Here is a 25,864-nt window from a genome sequence, read left to right on the forward strand (position 1 = left end):
TTCTTTTCTTACACTTTGCAGAATTACTCAAGGTAAATTTAACTTAAAAACTTTTTTGTGCTAGTAAAATTGGAGAGGAACAATCCCCAGAAGATGCAGAAGATGGGCCACCAGAGTTGTTGGTATGTTACAGATATTGAGCACAACTGAAATAATTGATGAATTATTGTCCTCTGTCTGCTTTTCATCTCTGTTTTCCTCCCTCTTTCAGTTTATTCATGGTGGTCACACTGCCAAGATATCTGATTTCTCCTGGAATCCCAACGAACCTTGGGTGATTTGTTCTGTATCAGAAGACAATATCATGCAAGTGTGGCAAATGGTAAGTGTTTAGATAAATGAAACCTAGCATTATTCTGTTTATGTGTGCTTCAGTGCAGCTGGCAGCTGTTAGTTTAGTCCCGCCATGTGACTTACCTGCACATTATCAACTGCCTACTCTTATCTGGTTGTCCCAGTGTCACAGCGTCCAAGAGTACTGTTTCTCCATGAAACTTGCCTAGATTTCAAAAACATTCCCTGCCTTTTTATGCCTTGGTTAAAGGTGATTGCCCTGCTTTGAATTTTCAGAGCACTTGGGATTTAATAAAAAGAATTATAATGTCTGATAATGTTGCAACCCAAGAAATGATTGCCTTCTGGACATGGATGCTGGTGATACTTGCACACACAATGTGAATGGACTTAATGCCACTGAACTGTACGGTTAAAAATGGTTACGATGATAAACTGTGTCTTTTACTACAGTTTAAAAAACAGTTGCATGACTTTTAAATGACAGTGGCGGAATAAATGAAAATTAATTCTAAATAAACCTTTATTGTCTCAGAGTAGATCTAGAACCAGGAAGAAGTGCCAGAGGTGATATTTTGGTTCAGCATGAGGAAAAACATTTTGATATTCAGAACTTTGCTATGGAATAATGCTATTAATCAAAAATAAGTAAGATGGGAATATTTGTGTTCTATGAGATTAACACATGTTCTGCATCCATACTTGGGAATATTATGTATCAAAAAGAAGTATACTGGTTTTGTAAGCTATTCATGAGACACTGATAAGCTGAAAAAAGGCAGATTGTAGAACATGATAGAATTTCCTCATATTAAAATTTGGGTTTCTGGTCTTATGTTTAATTATATGTAACTATTTGATAGAAGGCTGTTTGCCAAAATGTGGTTGGTATGTTTAGGGAATGCTTGAGATTTCCTGAGTAGTAGGAATCTCTCTTGCTATTTATACATAGCCCCTTGTGCCCAGACGGGGGCGGAGGGTGGGGGGCAAGGTTGTGAGAAAATTTACAGCCAAGTGGGACAAAAGTGCTTTGGTAGCCCGAGCTATCAGGGCTTGACACTGGCCTCTGAAGTCTTGTGGGCGTGAGCCCTTGGTCACAGATTTGCCTCCAGGTGGTCAGCATCAGGATTGAACTGAATTGTTGGACACCCCATTGGTGTCAGGGGGAAAGATACCACACAACTGTTGTCAGACTGCTCGTGCAATTGTGTACATTCTTTGTCCCTGTAGTCAGGTTATAAGCTATGACTATCCCATCCTCTGCAGCATCTATCCTAGTGGTTTGTGCATAGTTCATACTAAGAACAACCGAGTAGTACATGTAGAGTTTACTTTATGCGAGAACGGTTTCTCTTTTAAAAATATTTATAAATTGAGATTTGATTTTGAAACATGGTTTTGTTGCAGCCTGGGGATTCTTTTTTCCCCCATGTACAATTCAGCAAATTTTAGTATAGTCACAGAATTGTGCAACCATCACTACCATTAGTTACCCCAGAAACCAACCCCATACCCAGTAGTCATCCCTCCTGTTCACCTCTAGTCCACCCAGTACTAGGCAGCCATCAGTCTACTTTTATTTATCCATTCATTCATTGATGGATATTTGTGTTGTTTTTACTTACTATTATGAGTGTTGTTTTTACTTATGATTAGTGTCTGATTAAAAGATTCAAGGTTAAAGAAAAGATTCAAGGTTGATTATCAAGACAAACAATAAGCATACTTCAGTTTGGGAGGAATATCTTAATGGGGAAGTAGTTGGCGTATGGCCAACTGCCTGTTTTTATTAGTCCACAACTATGCTCATCCATTTGCAGGCGCCTATGTCTGCTTTTAGCAAACCGATGCAGAGTTGAATAGTTAAAACAGACTATATACCCCACTGTCTGTCTTCCTCAGTTCAGTCGCTCAGTCGTGTCCAACTCTTTGCAACCCCATGAATCTCAGCACGCCAGGCCTCCCTGTCCATCACCAACTCCCGGAGTTCACTCAGGTTCACGTTCATCGAGTCAGTGATGCCATCCAGCCATCTCATCCTCTGTTGTCCCCTTCTCCTCCTGCCCCCAATCCCTCCCAGCATCAAAGTCTTCTCCAATGAGTCAACTCTTCGCATGAGGTGGCCAAAGTACTGGAGTTTCTGCTTTAGCATCATTCCTTCCAAAGAAATCCCAGGGCTGATCTCCTTCAGAATGGACTGGTTGGATCTCCTTGCAGTCCAGGGGACTCTCAAGAGTCTTCTCCAACACCACAGTTCAAATGCATCAATTCTTCGGCGCTCAGCTTTCTTCACAGTCCAACTCTCACATCCATACATGACCACAGGAAAAACCATAGCCTTGACTAGACGGACCTTAGTCGGCAAAGTAATGTCTCTGCTTTTGAATATGCTATCTAGGTTGGTCATAACTTTTCTTCCAAGGAGTAAGCATCTTTTTATTTCATGGCTGCAATCACCATCTGCAGTGATTTTGGAGCCCCCCAAAAATAAAGTCTGACACTGTTTCCACTGTTTCCCCATCTATTTCCCATGAAGAGATGGGACCAGATGCCATGATCTTCGTTTTCTGAATGTTGAGCTTTAAGCCAACTTTTTTGCTCTCCTCTTTCACTTTCATCAAGAGGCTTTTTAGTTCCTCTTCACTTTCTGCCATAAGGGTGGTGTCATCTGCATAGCTGAGGTTATTGATATTTCTCCTGGCAATCTTGATTCCAGCTTGTGTTTCTTCCAGTCCAGCGTTTCTCATGATGTACTCTACATATGTTAAATAAGCAGGGTGACAATATACAGCCTTGACGTACTCCTTTTCCTATTTGGAACCAGTCTGTTGTTCCACGTCCAGGTCTAACTGTTGCTTCCTGACCTGCATACAGATTTCTCAAGAGGCAGGTCAGGTGGTCTGGTATTCTCGTCTTTTGAAGAATTGTCCACAGTTTATTGTGATCCACACAGTCAAAGGCTTTGGCATAGTCAATAAAGCAGAAATAGATGTTTTTATGTCTTCCTAGCCTCATCTATTTTCACCCTTATCTTCCAGAAGTAGCTTTCATGTTTACTCAATACCCTTTTCTCTTTGTTTTTGGCAGGCTGAGAACATTTATAATGATGAAGACCCTGAAGGAAGTGTGGATCCAGAAGGACAAGGATCTTAGATCATGTCTGCACTTGTGATTTTTAGACTCCCCTTTTCTTCCTCTCAACTCTGAGATTGATTTAACACTGGTTTTGAGACACAGACTTTGTTTGGTTATCCCTCTATAATAAGTTCTATCAACAATGTTATTAGTCCAAACATAAGATGTTTTCTAAATATTAACTGCGGGCTTCTTGATTCAGCAAAGCCACAGACTTATATTTAAATTTTCTTTAGGAATTTTCTAGTAACAGAGGTCTAAAAGTAGCCACAAAAAGGGGGAATATTGTGTGTGGTTATTTTTCTTCTTATGCTATATCCCCAAGTTTTTCAGACTCATTTAAGTAAAGGCTAGAGTGAGTAAGAAATAGAGCTAAGTGAGGTAGGTGTCTGAGCCATGAAGTATAAATACTACAAGATGTTGTTTTTATTCAGGAAATAGGGGAGATTCAAGTCATACAAATTCCTACACGCCGAACTTTCCAGGATGCACATTTCCTTACATAGACCAGTCTCCTCAGTTTCTTCAGTTAAGTCAAAACAGTGTGTTCCTCCTTCCCCATATATTTTTGCTTGTTAGTGTATTTCTTGAGCTGTTTTCATATTATTTCTTTCCTTTCTGTGAAATGGTTTTTTTTAAAAAAAACTTGGGACCACCAAGTTGTAAAGATGTATGTTTTTACCTGACAGTTATACCACAGGTAGACTGTCCAGTTAAGTTGAGAAGAGTGAATCAATAGCTTGTATTTGTTTTTAAAATTAAATTAATCCTGGATAAGAGTTGCTTTTTTTTTTTTTTTTTTTTTAAGGAGTTAGTCCTTGACCACTAGTTTGATACCATCTCTATTTTGGGTGACCTGTTTCACCAGCAGGCCTGTTACTCTCCTTGACTAACTGTGTAAGTGCTTATAACGGAATAAATTGCTTTTCTACATAATCCCATGCTGATGGGTTTTATTTAGCGTATAACATTCATCAAACACCAGTCTCTGGCTTCTAGAAAAGTTGTTCAGATGACAGTTATTTTCTGTGGTCTTTGACTACCGAGAGCAGAAGTAAATATAGTAGACCCAGAGGTATAGAAAAGAGCTTTACTCCTTCCCAGGGGAAGTGAAAGACGTAAAACCCTGAATCAGATGTACAAATTAGGCTTTGGTAAGATAACATTTTTTTGAAGTCTTACCTCCAGAGAACCACATGAACTTTTAAGAATGTTAGAGGCAGTGTGGCAGAGAGAATTTAAGGCAAAAATTAAATTTTGAAAAGGTGTTTGACCTTTTCTCATAGAGGTTGAATCTCCCCAGTGTATTTCACTGGGGCCTGTACTTAGGGGTTAGAAAAGTAGGCTCTTGAAAGCCAAGTACCATAACCAGATAAAATGCTTGGTTCTTTACCAAACACCCAGTCTAACTGAATAGATCACTCTCTGACCCAAAATCATTTTCATAAGGTAAGATATTTTGGGAAATCTGGGTTGGTTCTTGTTTGTTTGTCTTGAAGTGAGTAGTTCTTTTAGAGTATAGTGAAAATACCTTGACACAAGAGTAAACCTACATGAATCAGCATAGACTTTAAAACTTTGTAGAGGAATTCAATTAAAGTATAACACTCATGGCACAAAAGGATCCAGATTGTAAACCATATACAGTTTACCCTTGAACAACATGGGTTTGAAGTGCACAGGTCCACTTACACAGATACTCTTCAATAGTAAATAACACAGAATTCACAGAGGTGAAGGAATCTTTGATACCAAGGGCCAGCTAAGTTATGTGCAGATTAAGCCCCACATTGTTCAAGGGTCAGCTGTAATGATGACACGGTGCCTTTTTTACTTCACCTGTGTTCCTGAAAAACTTTGTTTTGGGTCAGCACAAGGCAAGGTACATTTCTCACTAGAGTGTGTCCGTACATTCATCCTTTACTCAGTGTGCCTGTGGAAGGCTGCTGATGGCTGACAGGAGACTCATTTTTCCTTTCCTCAGTGCACTGAGATCAGTACCAGCGACGTATGAAACAGAATACAGCTAAGAGAGGACTGACAGTGTTCTGCCTCCAGCCAGCCCTAGAATCTTTTTAAACAGGTCAGCCAGTATTTGTAACTTTCCCAGAGAGAACTGCTTGCCAAATCCATGACACTCCCTTCTCTGTTTAGAAAAAAGTATGTCCAAAGGGTACTTAGTGATCCTTTGCTAAGAAGTTTTTTTTTGTTTCTTGGTTACAGATTCGGCCGTATGTTTCTAAACAGCCCCTGTAAGGTTGAGAGAAAAAAGGATAAGTTTAAACTTTGCAACTTAATACAGTATATAATAAAGTTTTTGTGATTTTTTTTTTTTTTTTTGGCTGTGCTGTGTGGCTTGCAGGATCTCAGTTCCCTGACCAAGGATTGACCAGGCCCCAAAGCATTGAGTCCTAATCACTGGATCATGATGGGAATTCCCATTATAAGGTTTTTAACAATGAATTTCTGAAGCTTAGTGCAGATATGTTAGGGAGAGCTTGCTAGAGTGATTTGCATCTAATCAGGGATGACTTTGGTAGGGGCTCACTAAAAATTTCATCTGCTCACATTAACTTTACACAGGTATAACAAGGTCTGAAATTCTGTAGTTTTGATTCTTTGGATTAATCATTGTCTTCTCCCGGTTGTACTTTTCATCTGATCCACACAAAGGTGTTTAGCAGCTCATTTTCAATTACAGGGTTCTAGTAATCTCTCAAACAACAAGCATGGTCTGTTATGCCTGGATAAAACACAGTAGAAGACAATTCTAGTATGGGAGTTGCCCTGGTGGTCTAGTGGTTAAGATTGGGTGCTTTTACTGCCATGGCTGGGGTTCAGTCTTTAGTTGGGGAACTCTTGCAAACTGTGGAGGAGCCAAAAAAAAAAACCTAGTAATTTAGGAAAAGCATCAGTTATAATAGTTACTTATGAATTTGTATCCAAGATGTAGGGTTAACTAGGAAATTAATAAAGATTTATAGACTTAATCTAATATCCAGTTTCATCTTTTTTAATCCTTATTGTCTGTCTGAGAGAATCTAGGACTTTATAAAGAATGTGAGAACTTTGGAATGTAAAGAAATCACTGGATAGGTTTGTTGCTTGTCTCACAAATGAAGCAATAATCAATGTCCTTTGGTCTATAAACAACACCCTCTTCAGCTTTTTATGTGACTGTTAACAGGTTGCTTTAGCCTTCTTGGCCTCCTTAGTCATAGTCTGAATTAGATGTCCTAACTGCCCTCTCTGCTATTCTAAGGAAACTGTTTATGAATAGCAGATAGGGTCAGGTAGGGTGAGGAAAGTAAGAATGCACAGAGCCTAGATGTTTTATCCTGTTCCAGATTTCCTGGTGACAATCAGGGTATGTTTTAAGTCCTACTAGAAACTGAAACATTGCAAAGGAAGCCTGAATACTTGAACCAGGCAACTTGGAGGTGTGTGTCATCCTGTTACTCCTAAATGATGTAATTTGTTACTGGACACACAATTTTTTTTGAGGCATTAGTCTTGTTAGGAAAGCGGCAACAGGGCAGACACCACTCTTGTAACCGTAAGTATCACCTTGAGACGGTGTCTCGATTCCACCTGCCTCAGAAGTGGGAGCATTAACCTGTTCCAGGCTCTTAGGTAGCATAGCCCTTAAAAAAAAAAAAAAAAAAAAAATTCTGTTCATGGATGAGCACAATTTGACAGTTTTCCCCCCAATTTTTTTTTTTTTCTGCTTTTCACTGTCAAATTTCTCATGAGCAACATCTGCCCTCCCCACCATCCCCTCAGCCAGTGTTGGTTGAGATTTGGGGAGCAGCAAAAACTGACTTGTAAGTTGCGAGCTCTTCAGCAAGGCCGACTCTTAGCTGCTCCATCTCTTTGTTCTTCTGTTGCTGGAGTTGCACCCCGCTTCTTAGCTGCCTCTGTCGTTCTTCCATTTCCTCCAGCTGTTCCTACATGAGGGCCAAGCACATCTCGAATGAGCCAAATAGTAAAAAACCTAACGTCCATTATTATAAAGCATTTCTTTACACCTTGTTTATCTCCACAGCAGTGTTGAGATTGAGGAAATGAGATTCAGAGAACGTATTTTGACAGGGATGTTTTTGAAAATGGTGACCCAGAAGCAGTCTTGCCTGAAGTATTGGGGAGGATTTTGATCACCTAGTTGGTGAACTAAGAATTTTTATAGATCCTTAATGTGCAAGTTTGTTTCCATTAAGATAATCAGTTTTTAATAGTACCCTACAACTATTGAAGTTGAAAGAAACCAAGTGTTTCTGTAAGCAGGTATATTTGAATAGCTATTTGAAGCTCCTTGAAGTCAGACATAGCTTTACTTAGTACTTACCACAAGACAGACAAGCAGATGCTTAATTAATGAGGGTATCATGGTTAATTTCCTATATCCTTTGCTTATTATATCAGGGCAATTTGTTCTAAAGTGCTAATTTGGAAAATGAAGGTGCTATGCCCTGGAGGCCCTTGGGTCTCAGATAACTTTCCCATTGTGCCAAAACCAGGCAGGATCATTCTACAGATTTTCTCTGGATTAATGTCTGGAATGATGTAAGGAAGATGTCAGCAAGTCAGTCTGTGGCTTGCCTGCTAGCTGGCATGGATCCTCAGCATGGGGGACTTGGGAAGGAAAGGGAGTGCTGAAATTGGAAGGCATATTTTTAAGGGGCAATGACTTTATCTCAGATTTTGAAGAATAATAAACTTGGAATCCAGTTCGGGTGCATATTCTTGATGGTGGTTGCTCAGTTGTGCCCAACTGTTTGCAACCCCATAGGCTCTGTAGCGCATCAGGTTCCTCTGTCCATGGGATATTTCAGGCAAGAATACTGGAGTGTTGCCATTTCCTTCTCCAAGGGATCTTCCCCATCCAGGGATTGAACCTGGGGCTCTGCATTGCAGGGGGTTTCTTTACCAACTGAGCCAACAGGGAAGCATGTTCTAAATAGAATGATGTAAATAATTTGTTCTCTGAGTCATCCTTGGTATACCTGAGACATGTCAGTCTGCAGTGTTTGATACTGTAGCTGAATCTCAGCTTTCATCATATATTGTCAAAAGGTCATTTTTTAATGCCTAGTCAGGTGGCACAGTGGTAAAGAATCCACCTGGCTATGCAGAAGACTGAGAAACTTGGGTTTGATCCCTGGGTTGGGAAGATCTGGAGTAGGAAATAGCAACTCACTATAGTATTCTTGCCTGGGAAATCCCATGGACAGAGAGGCTTGGCAGGCTATAGTTCATGGAGTCACTAAGAGTCATATGACCGAGCAACATCCAACACATAACCATGCTTTGACACCATGCAGAAATGTGGCTTTACCATCTAAGAGTGTGTTATCTAAAAGCGTCTGTATACCTCTCTGCCCCAGTTTCCCAAGCCTTGTATCTAGTAAACCTGTCATTTGCTGGATATACAAAAGAACATGCTTGTAAAGACAATCTGTACTGTCACTGATAAGCTCTTGACAGGGAGAAGCTGTCACAGAATGAAGTATTAATACAGTGACAGAAATGAAGGACAATCTCCATTCTTTATCCTATGTAGCATCACTGGGTTAACATTTTAAAAAGTGCTTTATCAGGACTTCCCTGGTGGTCTAGTGGTTAAGACTGTGCTTCTACTGCAGCAGGGCACAAGTTTAATCCCTGGTCAGGAAACTAACATCCCACATGGTGCAGCCACAAAAAAGTGTTTATCATTCAGTCTCCATAGGCTTTCCACTTTCTTTAGTCTGGCGTTCAGACTCCTGCTAGTTTGACCCTCACGTCTAACTAGAGCCTCCATTACTCCTCTAGTCTACACTGTCCAATATGGAAGTCACTAGCTACATGTGGCTTTTGTTTTGTTTTGTTCTTGTGGCCACGCTGTCTGGCATGTAAGATCTTTAACTCCCAATCAGACTGTAGGTTCTTGGATCTTAGTATGTCTGGCACCCTGCACATAAAATGCTTATTGATGTGAAGCGTGCAGATAGTAAGCATATTCCATCTTGGCACTAGAAGTCTTCCAGTTTCAGGGTAAAAACTTGATCATTCTCAGCAAACTCACCCCACGCACTGCAACCAGTCACCAAATCTGCCCGTTTTCCCTCACATCTCTCTCCTCTTCCACTAAGTGGTCTTTCCAGGCTCTTTGAATCTACCCTCCAACACTGCCACTTAGAGTGCCACTTCTGTGCCAGGCACCATTAGAAGTACTTTACGGATACTACTATCAAGTTCATTCCTTGCAGCAGACCCATTAATCCCATTTTACATGTGAAGGAGCTCAACCACAGGGTAAGTAATTTGTCCAAGGTTTCACAGTTAGTGGTAGACCCAGGATTTGCCAGTAGCTTAGAGCTTATACTCTTAACAGTTGCTTTACTGCCTTCACGTAAATAGATAGAAAAGTAGAGAAAGAACATAGATGCATGGGTGCTAAGTTGCTTCAATAGCCTGCGACCCTATGGACTGTAGCCTGCCAGGTTCCTCTGTCCATGGGATTCTCCAGGCAAGAATACTGGAGTGGGTTGCCATGCCCTCCTCCAGGGGATTTTCCTGACCCAGGGATTGAACCCATATCTCTTAACATGTACACTGCTAGGCTAATTCTTTACCACTAGCTCCACCTGGGAGGCCCAGATACATAGATAGGCAGACTCTTAAATGGTCTTCAAACTTTCCCATGAAACCCCAGGAGGAGGCCGTGGCTGGAGTGTGCTTGTCACTCTTTAGTTAGTAGCTCTACTTTTACCTGTGGGTTTTTGTTTTTTGTTTTTTTTTAATGTTTACACGTTGCCATTCCATATAACATTGTTTTTGGGGAAAAGTCTGTGGCTTTGAAGAAAACCTTTTTAGGAAAACCGCTGACCTAAAGAATACATAAAGCCCTTTACAATCTGGTCCCATGCTACCTCTCCAGCCTCATACACTTTTCAGATCTGTTATGGTTCAGGCACACTTCCCATAACATGTCTGTGTTTTCATGCTTTATGAGCTGTTCCCTTGGCCTAGAATGGTCTTCGTCCCTTGTCTACACAGTGAATTCATTCTTTAAGACTCAGCTCAAACACCTTGTAGCATGAACTTGAACTGGATTTCCCAGGGCTACATCCGACCTCCATCCCTTCCTAGCTGTGTAACCCTGGACAAATGACTTCTGTGACTCACCTGTTCACTTGTTTCTCAAATGGTGACAATAGTTACACCTATCTCAGAGGTAAGAATTAAAGGAATTATTACATGTAAAGAACTTCAAGTACATGCTAGCTATTTTTAATCCTTGTATGAAATTTTCCCCTTATTTCCCCAAGGGTAATTAAACCTGCTTCATCAGTGTAATGTTTTATTCCTACAAGTATTACATTGTCTATCACATTGAAGTATGTTAATTATTTCATTGATTCTAAAACTCACACTTTACATACTTAGATCCAGATGTCTTAGATTTTAGGAAGTTTTATCTCGTATCCTTCCTGTACTATAAACTTTTTTATCATTAATTTTTTTCTTTTTGGTTCTTTTTCTGTTTTTAAATTTCTTTTTAATTAATTATTTTTTAATTGAACTATAAACTTTGAGGACAGTGACTGTCTGCCACCCCTAACCCCTCACCACAAGTTCTCATCTCTTGCCACCACATAGCTCATTGCCTGGCACAAAAAAAGTAGGCTAAATATTTGTTGAATGAATGGGTGATGGTGATGAAAGCAAATTTAAAGTCACCAGGGTGAGGTGTACCCTTGAAAAGTAATCAGATGCCATACATGGCCTTTGGCAAACAGTTTGGGAAAAAGTCATTTCAGAAGGAATTATCTCTGTCAGACCTTTTTTCTCACTTTATTGTGGTATAGAAATAGACTTTCATCAGGGTTGTTTCTCATTGAGTGATCTTTGGAAAGCTGCACAGATAATCAAATCTGAAACAAATCCAGTACAGTGATGCAAATCACTCGGGAAACAGTTCTAGAATTCTAACACTATATAAGGACATTCTAATCCCAAGAATTCCCTACTTAGTGCATCACCATCTGAGTTAGCCTTGTCTGAAATCTCAGCATCCTCTGACTGACTTCTCACCTCTCTGCCCTCTCATTCTGTAGTGAAAATTATTCTATGTTCGTTCGTTCTTCCCTTCCTTTTCTTTTGCTACCGTTGTTTCCTCTTACCTGTAGTAGTTTCCTAATCAGTCTCCCTTGCCTGTCAGTCTCTAGCCCATTTTACACACTGCCACCAATAATGTTTCTAAAAGGAGAGCGAGGGGGACTTCTGGTGGTCAAGTAGTTAAGAATGCCTGCCCTGGCCCAGGGAGATTCCACAGGCTCGGAGCGACTGTCCCCATGGCCACAGCTACTGAGCCTCTGCTCTAGAGCCCGAGCCGTGACTGCTGAAGCCCTCGTGCCTAGATAGAGCCTGTGCTCCCAAGTGAGAGGCCAGCACAGCAAGAATCTCGTGCACTGCGATTTAGAGTAGCGCCTGCTCACTACGACTAGAGAAAGCCTACATGCAGCACCAAAGACCCAGTGTAGCCAAAAATGAATACCTTTTTTAACTAAAAAAAGAGCGGGGATCATGTTAATCCCTCGATTAAATTTCTTTAAGGAGCCAACTGACCACTGAATAAAGTCCAGACTCCTTAGGCTGGATTTCAAAGTCTAATGAAACCCTGACCTACCTCCACAGTTCAACTCACCTCTCAGTTTTTCACCTTTCACCTGCAGCCAAGTTACTAATTATATTTTTAATATCTATTGGATTAAATAATATGTTAAAAATTACCTTCACCTATTTCTCTTTTATGTGGCTATTAGAAGATTTTAAATGATATTTGAGGCTTGCATTATATTTATGTTGGACAGCACTGGTCTAGATCTTGCCTATACTTAAGTACTTAAATAACACTGTCTTCTGTTACAGGTTCTCTGATTTAATCCATGGCTAAAAATAATCTCATTATCCCATAGCACTCTTATCTGTACCTTTCTTAAATCACATGTTACTTTCTACCCTGGGTTACAGTTATTAAAGTAACATCTGATTGAGTATCAGGTGTTTAAGAATAGTATTTGTGTATGCAAAAATAATTACCACCCTTTCACTAGATTATGACCCAATAAAAAGTGCAGTGGAGGTGGAGGGCAGTGTTGGGTAAGTGAATATGTATAGCTTGAAGGCATTCAATACTAGGACCCCAAAACCCTATTCTTTTCATAATATAAGCTATAGAAAGCTTGACAAAATATTCAGTGAAGTGAATGCAGCCATTTTCAACAGAGGACATCTTCCTTAATGGATAAGTCAAAATCTCTAGGATTTTTAAGTTCATCCAAAAAATGTGTGTTTCAAAAGACAAAAATACTGCTGTGAAAAGCACCACAGTGTGGGGTTCTCATGGCGCCCAGCAGCACAAAGTCAGCACTTAACTGATGCAGACTCAGCCTGGTGGCAGAGATAAGTAAGCCATACTCCCTACCTTCTGAAAGCTCAGCCTGTGGGGGAGAGAGAACTGTTTATGCACTGAGTGTTTAGATCCCATTTTGTTCTAAAAGGGATTAGGACTGGCTCACAATCAGAAATAGCTTGAATACGATTGAAATGGTGACAAATGCACAAAAAAGGAAAAGGAGGGATAGAGGTTTATAGATTTCATCCCAGCTTTTTAAGACTGGAAAACTTCAGAGCAGAGATCAGATAGGTGGGACTTGAGAGTGAATACCGCGGAGGGGAGAGAATGAATTCTACCTGGCCTCATTCCCTCCTGCTCTATCTAAACCCAACGGCGATTCACTCAGAATCGGAAAATGGTGCTATAGAAAGAGCACTGAAATATTTGGGGTTGGTCAGACTAGAGTTCAAATTACTCCGACTCATTGGGCCTCAGTTTCCTCATCTAAGAAAAATGATGATAGTTGACTTGGAGGATTAACGAAGATCATTGGTGTGAAAGTGTCGTGGAAACTAAGAGTGCAGGTTAACTTTCAGCCCTAGCAGGCCTGAATGAATGAAATGGAAAATGGCTTAAAGAAGTGAGTGACTGGCCCATGAAACAAATTGCTCTTCCTACCTATGCTAGCCTGGTGGCTCAGATGGTAAAGCATTTGCCCACAGTGCAGGAGACCTGGGTTCGATCCCTGGGTCAGGTAGATCCCTTGGAGAAGGAAATGGCAACCCACTCCAGTACTCTTGCCTGGTAAATTCCATGGACAGAGGAGCCTTGTAGGCTACAGTCCATGGGGTCGCAAAGAGTCAGACGTGACTGAGTCACTTCACTTCACTTCACATATGCTAGCATCCTTCAGCCCAAAGACATTTGGCCCGGTCCCCTTTTCCTCCCTAGACTAAAAGACTGTCCTTCCTCCCACGCCCAGTGGGCCTACCCGGTACTGCTGCACCTCCTCATCCCGCTTTTGCCTCACAAGGGTGATCTGGTCCTCCAGGTTCCTGTTTTGCAAGTGGAGCTGCTGGGCTTCTGCCTGCAGAGGTCTCAGGGCCTCCTTCATCTCCTGGATCTCGGCCTGGGTTTTCTGCAGAGCTTTGGCCGCAGCTTCTTTCCTCTCTAGGAGCCGCAGCAGCTGAGGCTCGTACTCCTCCTCCAGGCCCTGGCGGCTCTCTGCCATGAGGCTCTCAAACTGGGCAGAGAGCCGCCGGCTCTCCTGGAGAAAGTGCCCATCCCTCTGACTCGGAGGTGCTTCGAGCTGTTGCTGTAACTGCTCCTTCTGCTTCTGATAGGCCTCCCGGAGCTGGGTTAGTTCCTCTGAGAGCTGGGCTGCCCGGGTGGTCAGTGCTTCCCGGAAATCGGCGAACTGGGCCACGTCCTGCCGGCGGCACTCCAGCTGGTACTGGTAGGCCACGCACTCCTTGGTCACCTTGAACAGCTTCTGCTTGACCAGCCGGATCTCCTCCCTCAGCCCATCCCTCTCGAGCTCTGCCTGGGCATGCAGTTTGTAGGCGGTCAGGATATCCCGGTGGACCTGCTGCACCTCCTGCAGGGCAGGCTCGCGGAGCAACACAAGCTCATGGATGAGTTGATCCCTCTCCTCTTCCAGCTGGGCCACGGCTTCAATGCACTGCTGGAAACGCCCCTCCAGCAATTCCAGGTCCTCTATGCTCAAGCTCCCCTCTGTGCTGGGACTGGGCCCGGCTTGGAGGCTCTCCTTGGGGTTAGACTTAGCCTCGCTCAGGAGCGTGTCTCCCCTGTGAGCTATCTGCTCTGGGCTTGCGGTCTTCACGGGCTCTTCCACGTATAACACCCCCTCCGGCTTCGCCAGCTCTTCCACACATAAAGCCTCCTCCGGCCTCGGCTCCTCCAGGTACAGGGCCTCATCCGGCGCCCTGGTTTCCTCGATGTGCAGCATCTCCTCCGGCGGTTCAGTTTCTTCCACGTACAGAGCCTCATCAAGGTCACCTGTGTCCCCCAGGTAGAGAATGTCCTCTAAGTTCAAGGTCCCCTCCAAAGACAGAGTAACTTCTGGGTTCCAGGTCCCCAGCTCATACAGGGATGCAGAGTTCTCCTCTTGAAGAGGAGAAATGACCTCTGGCCTTGTTTCCCTGCAAAAGAAATGACAAGGTGAGAGGGCAGTCACAGTCCTGGGAGGGTTTGTGACTGGAGCCGCCAGGACACAAGCCTAGCCGACAGCAAATTCTCACATCTCGAAGGGCAGTCGTCTGCCCCCTCCCTTCATTGATCCACCACAACACAGCCCATTGCTTTAGCTCTGACACCATCCCCACGAGGTATGTGTTGAGCCTCTGCTTCCGTATCATCAACAGACAGGAACCCACACCTGAGCCACTCTGTTCCACTATCATAAGAAAGTTCTAGTGTTGAGGTAAGACCTTCCCCACAGTTTTCACCTGGACTTGATTCTTCTTTCTAGAATCAGATACTCTAATTTCTTTTCCATGTCAGTTATTTGAACACTTAAAGAGAGCTACTTAAAGAGAACCACCTGAGGAGCCACCCCGCACCCGAGGCCAGGAGCGGGGACAAGGAGAAGCAACCAGAGGAGCGGTGGGAGGGTCTAGAGGAGCTATTCCACGTTGAAGTTCAAGGAGATACCCCCCGTCCAAGGTAAGGAGCAGCGGCTATCCTTTGCTGGAGCAGCCATGAAAAGATACCCCACACCCAAGGTAAGAGAAACCCAAGTAAGAGGGTAGGTGTTGCAAGAGGGCATCAGAGGGCAGACACACTAGTCAATCTAATCACACTAGGACCACAGCCTTGTCTAACTCAATGAAACCAAGCCATGCCCGTGGGGCCACCCAAGACGGGAGGGTCATGGTGGACAGGTCTGACAGAATGTGGTACACTGGCCAAGGGAATGGCAAGACACTTCAGTATTCTTGCCTTGAGAACTCCATGAACAGTATGAAAAGGCAAAATGATGATAGGATACTGAAAGAGGAACTCCCCAGGTCAGTAGGTGCCCAATATGCTACTGGAGGTCAGTGGAGAAATAACTCCAGAAAGAATGAAGGGATGGAGCCAAAGCAAAAACAGTACCCAGCTGTGGATGTGACTGGTGATAGAAGCAAGGTCCGATGCTGTAAAGAGCAATATTGCATAGGAACCTCGAATGTCAGGTCCATGAATCAAGGCAAACTGGAAGTGGTCAAACGAGATGGCAAGAGTGAACGTTGACATTCTAGGAATCAGCGAACTACAATGGACTGGAATGGGTGAATTTAACTCAGATGACCATTATGTCTACTACTGTGGGCAGGAATCCCTCAGAAGAAATGGAGTAGCCATCATGGTCAACAAAAGAGTCCGAAATACAGTACTTGGATGCAGTCTCAAAAACGACAGAATGATCTCTGTTCGTCTCCAAGGCAAACCATTCAATATCACAGTTATCCAAGTCTATACCCCAACCAGTAACACTGAAGAAGCTGAAGTTGAATGGTTTTATGAAGACCTACAAAACCTTTTAGAACTAACACCCACAAAAGATGTCCTTTTCATTGTAGGGGACTGGAATGCAAAAGTAGGTAGTCAAGAAACACCTGGAGTAACAGGCAAATTTGGCCTTGGAATGCGGAATGAAGCAGGGCAAAGACGAATAGAGTTTTGCCAAGAAAATGCACTGGTCATAGCAAACACCTTCTTCCAACAACACAAGAGATGACTCTACACATGGACATCACCAGATGGTCAACACCGAGATCAGATTGATTATATTCTTTGCAGCCAAAGATGGAGAAGCTCTATACAGTCAACAAAAACAAGACCAGGAGCTGACTGTGGCTTAGATCATGAACTCCTTATTGCCAAATTCAGACTCAAATTGAAGAAAGTAGGGAAAACCGCTAGACCATTCAGGTATGACCTAAATCAAATCCCTTATGATTATACAGTGGAAGTGAGAAATAGATTTAAGGGACTAGATCTGATAGATAGAGTGCCTGATGAACTATGGAATGAGGTTCGTGACATTGTACAGGAGACAGGGATCAAGACCATCCCCATGGAAAAGAAATGCAAAAAAGCAAAATGGCTGTCTGGGGAGGCCTTACATATAGCTGTGAAAAGAAGAGAAGCGAAAAGCAAAGGAGAAAAGGAAAGATATAAGCATCTGAATGCAGAGTTCCAGAGAATAGCAAGAAGAGATAAGAAAGTGTTCTTCAGCAATCAATGCAAAGAAATAGAGGAAAAGAACAGAATGGGCAAGACTAGAGATCTCTTCAAGAAAATTAGAGATACCAAGCAAACATGTCATGCAAAGATGGGCTCGATAAAGGACAGAAATGGTATGGACCTAACAGAAGCAGAAGATATTAAGAAGAGGTAGCAAGAATATACAGAAGAACTGTATAAAAAAAGATCTTCACAACCCAGATAATCATAATGGTATGATCACTCATCTAAAGCCAGACATCCAGGAATGTGAAGTCAAGTGGGCCTTAGAAAGCATCACTACGAACAAAGCTAGTGGAGGTGATGGAATTCCAGTTGAGCTATTTCAAATCCTGAAAGATGATGCTATGAAAGTGCTGCACTCAATATGCCAGCAAATTTGAAAACTCAGCAGTGGCCACAGGACTGGTAAAGGTCAGTTTTCATTCCAATTCCAACGAAATGCAATGCAAAAGAATGCTCAAACTACCGCACAATTGCACTCATCTCACGTGCTAGTAAAGTAATGCTCAAGATTCTCCAAGCCAGGCTTCAGCTATATGTGAACTGTGAACTCCCTGATGTTCAAGCTGGTTTTAGAAAAGACAGAGGAACCAGAGATCAAATTGCCAACATCCACTGGATCATGGAAAAAGCAAGAGAGTTCCAGAAAAACATCTATTTCTGCTTTATTGACTATGCCAAAGCCTTTGACTGTGTGGATCACAATAAACTGTGGAAAATTCTGAAAGAGATGGGAATACCAGACTACCTAACCTGCCTCTTGAGAAACCTGTATGCAGGTCAGGAAGCAACAGTTAGAACTGGACATGGAACACAGACTGGTTCGAAATAGGAAAAGGAGTACGTCAAGGCTGTATATTGTCACCCTGCTTATTTAACTTCTATGCAGAGTACATCATGAGAAACGCTGGGCTGGAAGAAGCACAAGCTGGAATCAAGATTGCCGGGAGAAATATCAATAACCTCAGATATGCAGATGACACCACCCTTATGGCAGAAAGTGAAGAGGAACTAAAAAGCCTCTTGATGAAAGTGAAAGAGGAGAGTGAAAAAGTTGGCTTAAAGCTCAACATTCAGAAAACGAAGATCATGGCATCTGGTCCCATCACTTCATGGGAAATAGATGGGGAAACAGTGGAAACAGTGTCAGACTATTTTGGGGGGCTCCAAAATCACTGGAGATGGTGATTGCAGCCATGAAATTAAAAGACGCTTACTCCTTGGAAGAAAAGTTATGACCAACCTAGATAGTATATTCAAAAGCAGAGACATTGCTGACTAAGGTCTGTCTAGTCAAGGCTATGGTTTTTCCAGTGCTCATGTATGGATGTGAAAGTTGGACTGTGAAGAAGGCTGAGCGCCAAAGAATTGATGCTTTTGAACTGTGGTGTTGGAGAAGACTCTTGAGAGTCCCTTGGACTGCAAGGAAATTCAACCAGTCCGTTCTGAAGGAGATCAGCCCTGGGATTTCTTTGGAAGGAATGATGCTAAAGCTGAAACTCCAGTACTTTGGCCACCTCATTTGAAGAGTTGACTCATTGGAGAAGACTCTGATACTGGAAGGGATTGGGGGCAGGAGGAAAAGGGGACGACAGAGGATGAGATGGCTGGATGGCATCACAGACTCGATGGACGTGAGTCTGAGTGAACTCCAGGAGTTGGTGATGGACAGGGAGGCCTGGCGTGCTGCGATTCATGGGGTTGCAAAGAGTCAGACACGACTGAGTGACTGAACTGAACTGAACTAAAGAGAACACTTAAAGAGTCCTACTGTGTAGCACAGGGTACTATAGTCAATATCCTATGATAAACTATAGTGGAAAAGAATATGAAAAAATATATATATATGTATAACTGAATCACTTGGCTGTGCAGTAGAAATTAACACAGCAAGGCAAATCAACTACTCTTCAATAAAATAAATATTTAAAAAATAAAGGGAGTACAACCACTAGTGGTCCAGTGGTTAAGAATCCATCTGCCAATGCAGGGGACGCGGGTTCAATCCCTGGTCCTAGAAGATTCCACATGCCATGCCACAACTACTGAAACCTGCTGCAATGAGAAACCCACACACTTCAGCTAGAGGGTAGCCCCTGCTTGCCGCAACTAGAGAAAGTCTACGCACAGCCACAAATGAATGAAATAAAGAGAACTGATTTTTCCTTGACTATTCCATGCAAGCCAAGGTTTCCTGTACCCTCCTCATTTGGGTTACTTCTTATAGGTTCCAAGTTGATTCATTATCCCTTGGGGATAGGTATAGGAAGCAGAATCCAGGTGTACTCTGAGCAGTGATTCTCTGGACCCTATATTCCTACTGAGGAAGTCAAGATGCCCTTAACATATAGGGCAGCTCTATCATATTCTTTTTTTGACCACACCATGCGGCATGTGGCATCTTAGTTCCCTGAACAGGGATCACACCTGTGACTCCTGCATTGGAAGTGCGGAATCTTAACCAATGGTCACCAGGAAAGTCCCTCTTATTCCTCATGAATGCTGAGTTTGAGTAAAATCCTTAAGACTTTTTCACAGCAAGTGCTTTAAAACCATATCTCTCGTTCCTGTAAAACCTCATCTTGGAACTGGCCCATCCTTCTAGGCTGTCAGATGCTCTTGAATTCAGATTCTGTGCTTCTAACACATGAGCCCCTTAACGCAGCTCCAGCTGCCGGCTCGCTCTCTTGGTTCCTGCTGAGGAATGTACTTTTGCTGCTGTGGCTCTCAAGTGGCTTTAGTCTTTTCTGTTTCAAATGCATCTCACTTACCTTGGATCTCTGAGCAATTCTTTGAAAATATAAAATACTCTGGAAATAATAATAATAAATTACACTTTTAAAGGTCCTGTTATATGTGCCAGGCTGTTCTAAATGCTTTACATATATTGATTCATTTAATCTTCATACCAATTCTATGAGGTGGTTACATTTATTATTAACATTTTACAGATCAGGAAATGGAGGTTAAAGAGATCAAGTAATTTGTTCAAAGAAACTCAGATACTCAGAGAGTGCCAGTTATAAAACAGACTAAATTTGAATAAAAAACTTTTTGATAGTGTAAATGAAAAGCCTCACATATGAAACAAAGAATTCGATTTGTTTTGGAAAGGTTTACTTGTATCCAGGTTTTAAGCTCTATTTCTTAGCTCCAGGTTCCCAATAAAGACTATTTTTATTCTAAATCATTATGTTCTCAGTCCTCCTCTCTACACCCCAGGAATCCCTGGCTTCCCTTTTGTAACCAACCCCTGATGGCACTCGGGAAACCACAAAAGTGTGGCTTCACCAGGCCCCAGACATCACTGGCCTCATTCAACCCCAGCACCTCCACCAACACCTAAAGCTTGCAGACAACGATCACCTAGTCCATTCACTTCCCTTTACCAGACATGGAGTGGGTTTTGTTTTTTTTTTTTTCACCTAAAGTGCCAAGCATCAGCAAACTCAACTGCCAACAAATTATCCTTCTCTCTGAGCTTGTTACACCTGTATTCTCCAGCTCAGAGAAATATATCACTGTGTATCAGGCTGTATATCAGTGTTGTATTTTTTTAATTGGGTATAGTTGATTTACAGTGTTGTGTTACATTCTGCTGCATAGCACAATGAATCAGTTATACATCTATTTACATATATACATACATATATATAGATCCACTTTAAGATTATTTTCTCATACAGGCCATTACAGATTATTGAGTAGTGTTCCCTGAGCTCTACAGTAGGTCCTTCTTAGTTATCTATTTTATATATAGTAGTGTGTATACATCAGTCCCAATCTTCAATTTATCCCTCTCCCTGCTCCCCTGCCCCCTGTAACCATAAGTTTGTTTTTTACATCTGTGATTCTATTTCTATTTTGTAAATAAGTTCATTTGTACCATTCTTTTAAGAACCACATATAAGAGATATCATATGATACTTGTCTTTCTCTGAAGTATTCACTCAGTATGACAACCTCTAGGTCCATCCATGCTGCTGCAAATGGCACTGTTTCATTCAAGGCAATGGCACCCCACTCCAGTACTCTTGCCTGGAAAATGCCATGGACAGAGGAGCCTGGTACGCTGTAGTCCATGGGGTCACTAAGAGCTGGACACGACTGAGTGACTTCCCTTTCACTTTTCACTTTCCTGCATTGGAGAAGGAAATGGCAACCCACTCCAGTGTTCTTGCCTGGAGAATCCCAGGGACGGGGGAGCCTGGTGGGCTTCCATCTATGGGGTTGCACAGAGTTGGACCTGACTGAAGCGACTCAGCAGCATTCTTTTTTAAGGCTGAGTAATATTACTACATCTTCTTTATCCATTCTTCTGTCGATAGACAAATGGTCTTTAAACAGCCTGCTCACTAAAAACTGATATTTCCATCTCAGAAAGTCTCCAGTCTCCATCCTCCTCTTCAGCCCACTGCCAGGACCCTCATCCACGTCATCATCCCTCACCTGCACTCTTGTACCAGCCTTCCCATAAGCCTTCTTCTTTCCCATCCCAGTCTAGTTTTGACAGTGCTGCCACTTGCTCTAATATAAAACAATCCATCTTGCTCCACTTCACCCGTAGATAGTGAACTGCTTTGCACAGATTCCAGGCCCTTCAAGATGTGACCCCAACATACCTTTTCAGCCTCACCTTGAATGACTCCCTACTGCCCACGCAATGCTTGACACTCTGGAACACACATTAACTTTACCTATTTATATTTATTTTTATTTATTTGACTATGCTGGGTCTTAGTTGTGTACACAGGACCTTTTAGTTGTGGCATGTGAACTCTTGGTTGCTGCATGTGGGATCTAGTTTCCCAACCAGGGATTGAACCCCGGGGCCCCTGCATTGGGAGTCTTAGCCACTGAACCACCAGGGAAGTCCCTCAGAACATGTGTTAACTTTTAAATCTCCCACTCCTATCCCACAATGTCTAAAGGGTCCAGCTGGGGACATATAGTTCATTGTATACTGCCTGGAGCTCCTCCCACCAAGAAGGATGCACTGATCAGCCAGCCAGACCCACCCAGATCCTCAACAGAGTCCCTGCTTTGCCAGCAGACCACCCTCACATCATGTTCCAGCTGAGTCCTCCACCCTGGAATGACATAATTGCATTCAAGGCAGTATTCTAAGCATTCTCCATAAATACTCAGTTATACGACACTCACTTGTGTGTGTGAGTCACTTAGTCGTGTCCGACTCTTTCGACCCCATGGACTGTAGCCCGCCAGGCTCCTCTGTCCTTGGAATTCTCTAGGCAAGAATACTGGAGTGGATTGCCATTTCCTTCTCCAGGGGATCTTCCTGACCCAGGGATCAAACCCCCGGTCTCCTGCATTGCAGGTAGATTCTTTACCATCTGAGCTATAGGGTTTCTCCCCAATTTATAGATGAAGAAACCAAAAAGCACCAAGTAAAGAACCCACTCGGAGTTCTACAGCCTGTATGTGGTAGAGCCTGTTGAAGGCCGGCAGCCTGGCTCTAGAGCCAGGGCTTCTTTTTACCACTCTCATCTTTGATAGAATAAGCGTTGGGTCTAAAAGACCTAACAGATACAGCAGGTATAACAGAGCTCAGCCCTAGAATTCAAAATATATTTATATCTATTTACTTAACACATTTCTACTCATCTTTCAAATCCTGCTGGAACCCCACCTCCTCTGGGAAGCCTGTCCCAGGCACTCCATATGCAGCTCATCTTTGCACTAAGTGCTTTGCGTTCCAAAAGTGCATCTGTCACTCTCCCCTGATAGTCCGTTTCCCGACGACAAGCACAGTTATTCTCTGTATCCCAGGGTGGGGCTCTGTGGATGTAGGCAGCAGCAACTGACTGAGCTCCAAGGAGGAAACTTGCCCAAGGTCAAGTGGCAGGACTGGATGTAGAGTCCAGGTCTCCTGACTTACAGGCAGCGCTGTCCCCACACACAGTGTTGCCTCAGTCACCTCACCCGAAGTGCCAGGCCTCTGCTAGGTGCTGCCCTCACTCAGCTGCCTCTCTCTAAAGAGCTGGGGATGGAGAAGGAAATGGCAACCCACTCCAGTATTCTTGCCTGGAGAATCCCATGGACAGAGGAGCCTGGCAGGCTACAGTCCATGGGGTTACAAGAGTCAGATGCAACTTAAGAGACTAAACCACCAGAGAAAGACTACCCCCAATTTGGCAGTGACAACTGGCCTTAAGATTTCTTTTTTTTTTCCCCCGATAGAAAAAGAAAACACTTGGAAAATGAAAATAATAAACTTTCTATTCAAATGTTAAAAAAAAAAAAAAGAGCCAGGGAAAAGTAGATTATGGGAGGCCTCCCTGGTGTTCCGGTGGTCAAGAGTCTGCCTTGCAATGCAGGAGATGAGGGTTTGATCCCTGGTTGGGGGACTTTGTTTTTGTTTAGTTACTAACTTGTGTCCAACTCTTTTGATACCCCATGGACTGTAGCCCACCCGGCTTCTTGGCCCTTGGGATTTCCCAGGCAAGAATACTGAAGTGGGTTGACATTTCCTTCTCCAGGGGATCTTCCCGACCCAGGGATTGAGCCCGTATCTCCTGCATTGTTACCACTGAGCCAAGTGGAAGCCCTGGCTGGGGACTATAGGTCCCCTAATGAAACATGCCATAGAGCGCTAAGCCTGCGTGCCACGACTAGAGAGCTCCACAACTACAGAGCCCTCGTGACACAATGAAGATCCCACTTGCTGCAACTAAGACCCAAGGCAGCCAACAAGTAAATGAATGTTTTGTTTTAAGTAGACTACAGGAGGTCTAGGGGCAAGGCAGCCAGCTCAGCTGAGGCCCCTGACCTCAGGCCTCCGTGGGCGCCAAGCAGCCTGCCTCTGCTACTCTGTCCCTGTCCCTGTAGGATCCCAGCAGCTCCCAACCCCGGCCATCAGAGCTGCACCTGGGCACGTTTTTGATACCATGCAGGCCCGGGTTGGTGTGTGGTTGGCTCTGCGTGTACAACAGTACAGGTGAGTGCATGTGTAAAACTAGGCTCAGCTTTGTGTGGTGGTGACAGGGAAGAGGTGACAGGTGTGTGTGTGACTGCACTTCTACCTCTTGGTACAAGAGGAAGTCCAGGGCTACAGGCTGACCTGGGGCAGAAGCGCTCCCTACTCGCCCCAAATCCATCAGCCACAGGTCCCTTCCCCCTCACCAGGGGCAAGCTGATAGTGTGGATGATGGAGAGGGCTTTCCCTCCAGGGCCCCATACAGCCAAGGTTCTCCTGCTGATCTGGGATTGGGGACCCCCCCCCCAACGCCCTCTCAGGCCCAAGACCAGAGAGAATGAGCTGCCTGAACAGACTCAACTCCAAGCTGGCAGCCGTCCAACCTTGCACCAAGTCTCTTCCACACGGCAAATTCAGCGACTTGGAGGGTTCCATGTCCAGCTGTGTTTGGGGTGAGGAAGGAAAGAAAATGGGGAGGGTCTTTGGCCACTATGGGCCATCCGGCATCTGATGGTTGATGCCGGCTAGTGTGAAGGGGTTAATCCTCACATCGCCCGTGGGAGGAGGAGGGGGAATTATGAAAAGCCCCCAGACCAGCGGAGGTGTCGGAACCCCGGGCCCGCCGCCCCCCCCCCCCGCCTCGCCCCGGGCCAGACTCCCCTATCACCCTTGGCGGGTGGCTCCACCCTGTGCCCCACCCCCGCCTGGACCACCGCCCGCGTCTGGCGAAAGGCGCTCCTGGGGAGAAGGGATCCGCCTAGCACCCCCTCCCCAGGAGGGAGTGGTGGCCCGGGCCTGAGAAGGTCCTTTCCTACCTCGCGGCCTGGGCGGAGCCGTCCCCGCCGCGCCGGGGCTCCGGGCTGGCCATGGCTGCGCGACCCGGGCTGGGCGGCCGCGGTATTAATAGTCGGCCCCGCCGGCCGCCCGCGCCCGCCAGCCGCACTGCCAGCTGCAGCCGACACCGGATCCGCCGGCCCGGGGCGGGCGCGCCCACTTGGCCCGGGCTCCGGCCGCGGGAGGAGGGAGCGGGCCTCGCGGCCCGGGGGCGGGGAGAGGCCGCCCCTCCCGGGACCAGCGCGGGGGGTGGAGTGGGGTGGGATGGGTGGAAGGTGTGGGAGGGGAGGTCGGCATCTCTAAAACGCCACCTCGGGGTCTTCCCGGGTCTTCTTTCTCCCCATCCTTCCCTTCCGAGTGTCCCCAGTTGCAGGACCGGGGAGGAAGGTGGCCCTGCCTTAGAAGGGCGCTCTTCCTGCCCGGCCAGCCCGGGAGGGGGACAGGGTGGGTTGAGGACCTTGGGGGAGTCGGCACCCTGCGCGCCGCCCGCAAGGAGGTCGGGGGTGTCCGCCGCCGCCTGGCGCCCTGCGATAAACCCCTCGCCTGAGCACTGTGCACCCGCAGCTGTCGCCCAGGGCTGGGGGGAGGAGGGGGGACAACGCCACACCCCGTGCGTTTGGGGACAGTCGGGAGCCTGGGGCAGGGCGGTGGGAGGACCACGTGGGAGGGTTGAGTCCATATGTAATCCCACTTCCTGTTCCCCCCTCCCACGCCGCGAGGGTTAAGGGGCCTCTCCGCTTGTTCCACCTGTCATCACCCACCCCCCCGCACCCCGCTTCTGTCCACTCCTAGGCGTGACCCCTCCCCCAGGTCCTTAGCCCCGCCAGGGTCAAGATCAAACTCCACACTAAAGGCTGTCTGAGTCCCTGAGCGGGAAGTGGCCAGGCCCCTTCCCAGACCTGGGCCTCTGGCATGCTCCCTCCTGATGCTTTTCTTTCCACTTAGCCCCTCTGTCTGGGGAGGTCTTTGACTCAATCGCAGAAGAATGCCAGGCACTATAACAAGCCGAGGGGCTGGATGTGTTTAAT

The 25,864-nt window shown here is 44.8% G+C and overlaps 2 protein-coding genes across 3 annotated transcripts in view; one reads left to right on the forward strand and one right to left on the reverse strand.

Annotated features, from left to right (window-relative positions):
• Positions 1 to 4,370, forward strand: part of RBBP4 (RB binding protein 4, chromatin remodeling factor) — a 16,889-nt gene extending 12,519 nt beyond the window's left edge. The window contains exons 10-12 of the mRNA XM_018057874.1: positions 65 to 122; positions 212 to 322; positions 3,382 to 4,370. Coding sequence (XP_017913363.1) covers positions 65 to 122; positions 212 to 322; positions 3,382 to 3,447 — 235 coding nt within the window. The 3' untranslated portion in view covers positions 3,448 to 4,370. The remainder of the gene's footprint in view (positions 1 to 64; positions 123 to 211; positions 323 to 3,381) is intronic.
• Positions 4,214 to 24,969, reverse strand: SYNC (syncoilin, intermediate filament protein). 2 transcript variants are annotated; one of them, XM_018057857.1, is made up of 5 exons: positions 24,818 to 24,969; positions 13,803 to 14,973; positions 7,252 to 7,376; positions 6,997 to 7,073; positions 4,214 to 5,679 (listed from the first exon to the last, which is right to left on the reverse strand). In XM_018057857.1, the coding sequence occupies exons 1-5, from the start codon at positions 24,868 to 24,870 to the stop codon at positions 5,669 to 5,671; spliced, it is 1,437 nt and encodes a 478-aa protein (XP_017913346.1). In that variant the 5' UTR covers positions 24,871 to 24,969; the 3' UTR covers positions 4,214 to 5,668. The 2 variants fall into 2 exon arrangements, with proteins under 2 accessions (XP_017913346.1, XP_017913353.1); XM_018057864.1 differs by lacking the exon at positions 6,997 to 7,073.

This window comes from Capra hircus, chromosome 2 (genome assembly GCF_001704415.2).
Source record: "Capra hircus breed San Clemente chromosome 2, ASM170441v1, whole genome shotgun sequence".
Classification (NCBI taxonomy): domain Eukaryota; kingdom Metazoa; phylum Chordata; class Mammalia; order Artiodactyla; family Bovidae; genus Capra; species Capra hircus.

Excerpts from the sequence above, each read along its gene's own strand:
- SYNC (XM_018057857.1), bottom strand. The coding sequence starts at position 24,870 with ATGGCCAGCCCGGAGCCCCGGCGCGGCGGGGACGGCTCCGCCCAGGCC. Across the intron at positions 14,974-24,817 it reads GGCTCCGCCCAGGCCGCGAG|GGAAACAAGGCCAGAGGTCA; the intron begins GTAGGAAAGGAC and ends TTTCTTTTGCAG. Across the intron at positions 7,377-13,802 it reads AGGAGGTGCAGCAGTACCGG|GAACAGCTGGAGGAAATGGA; the intron begins GTAGGCCCACTG and ends GCCCTCATGTAG.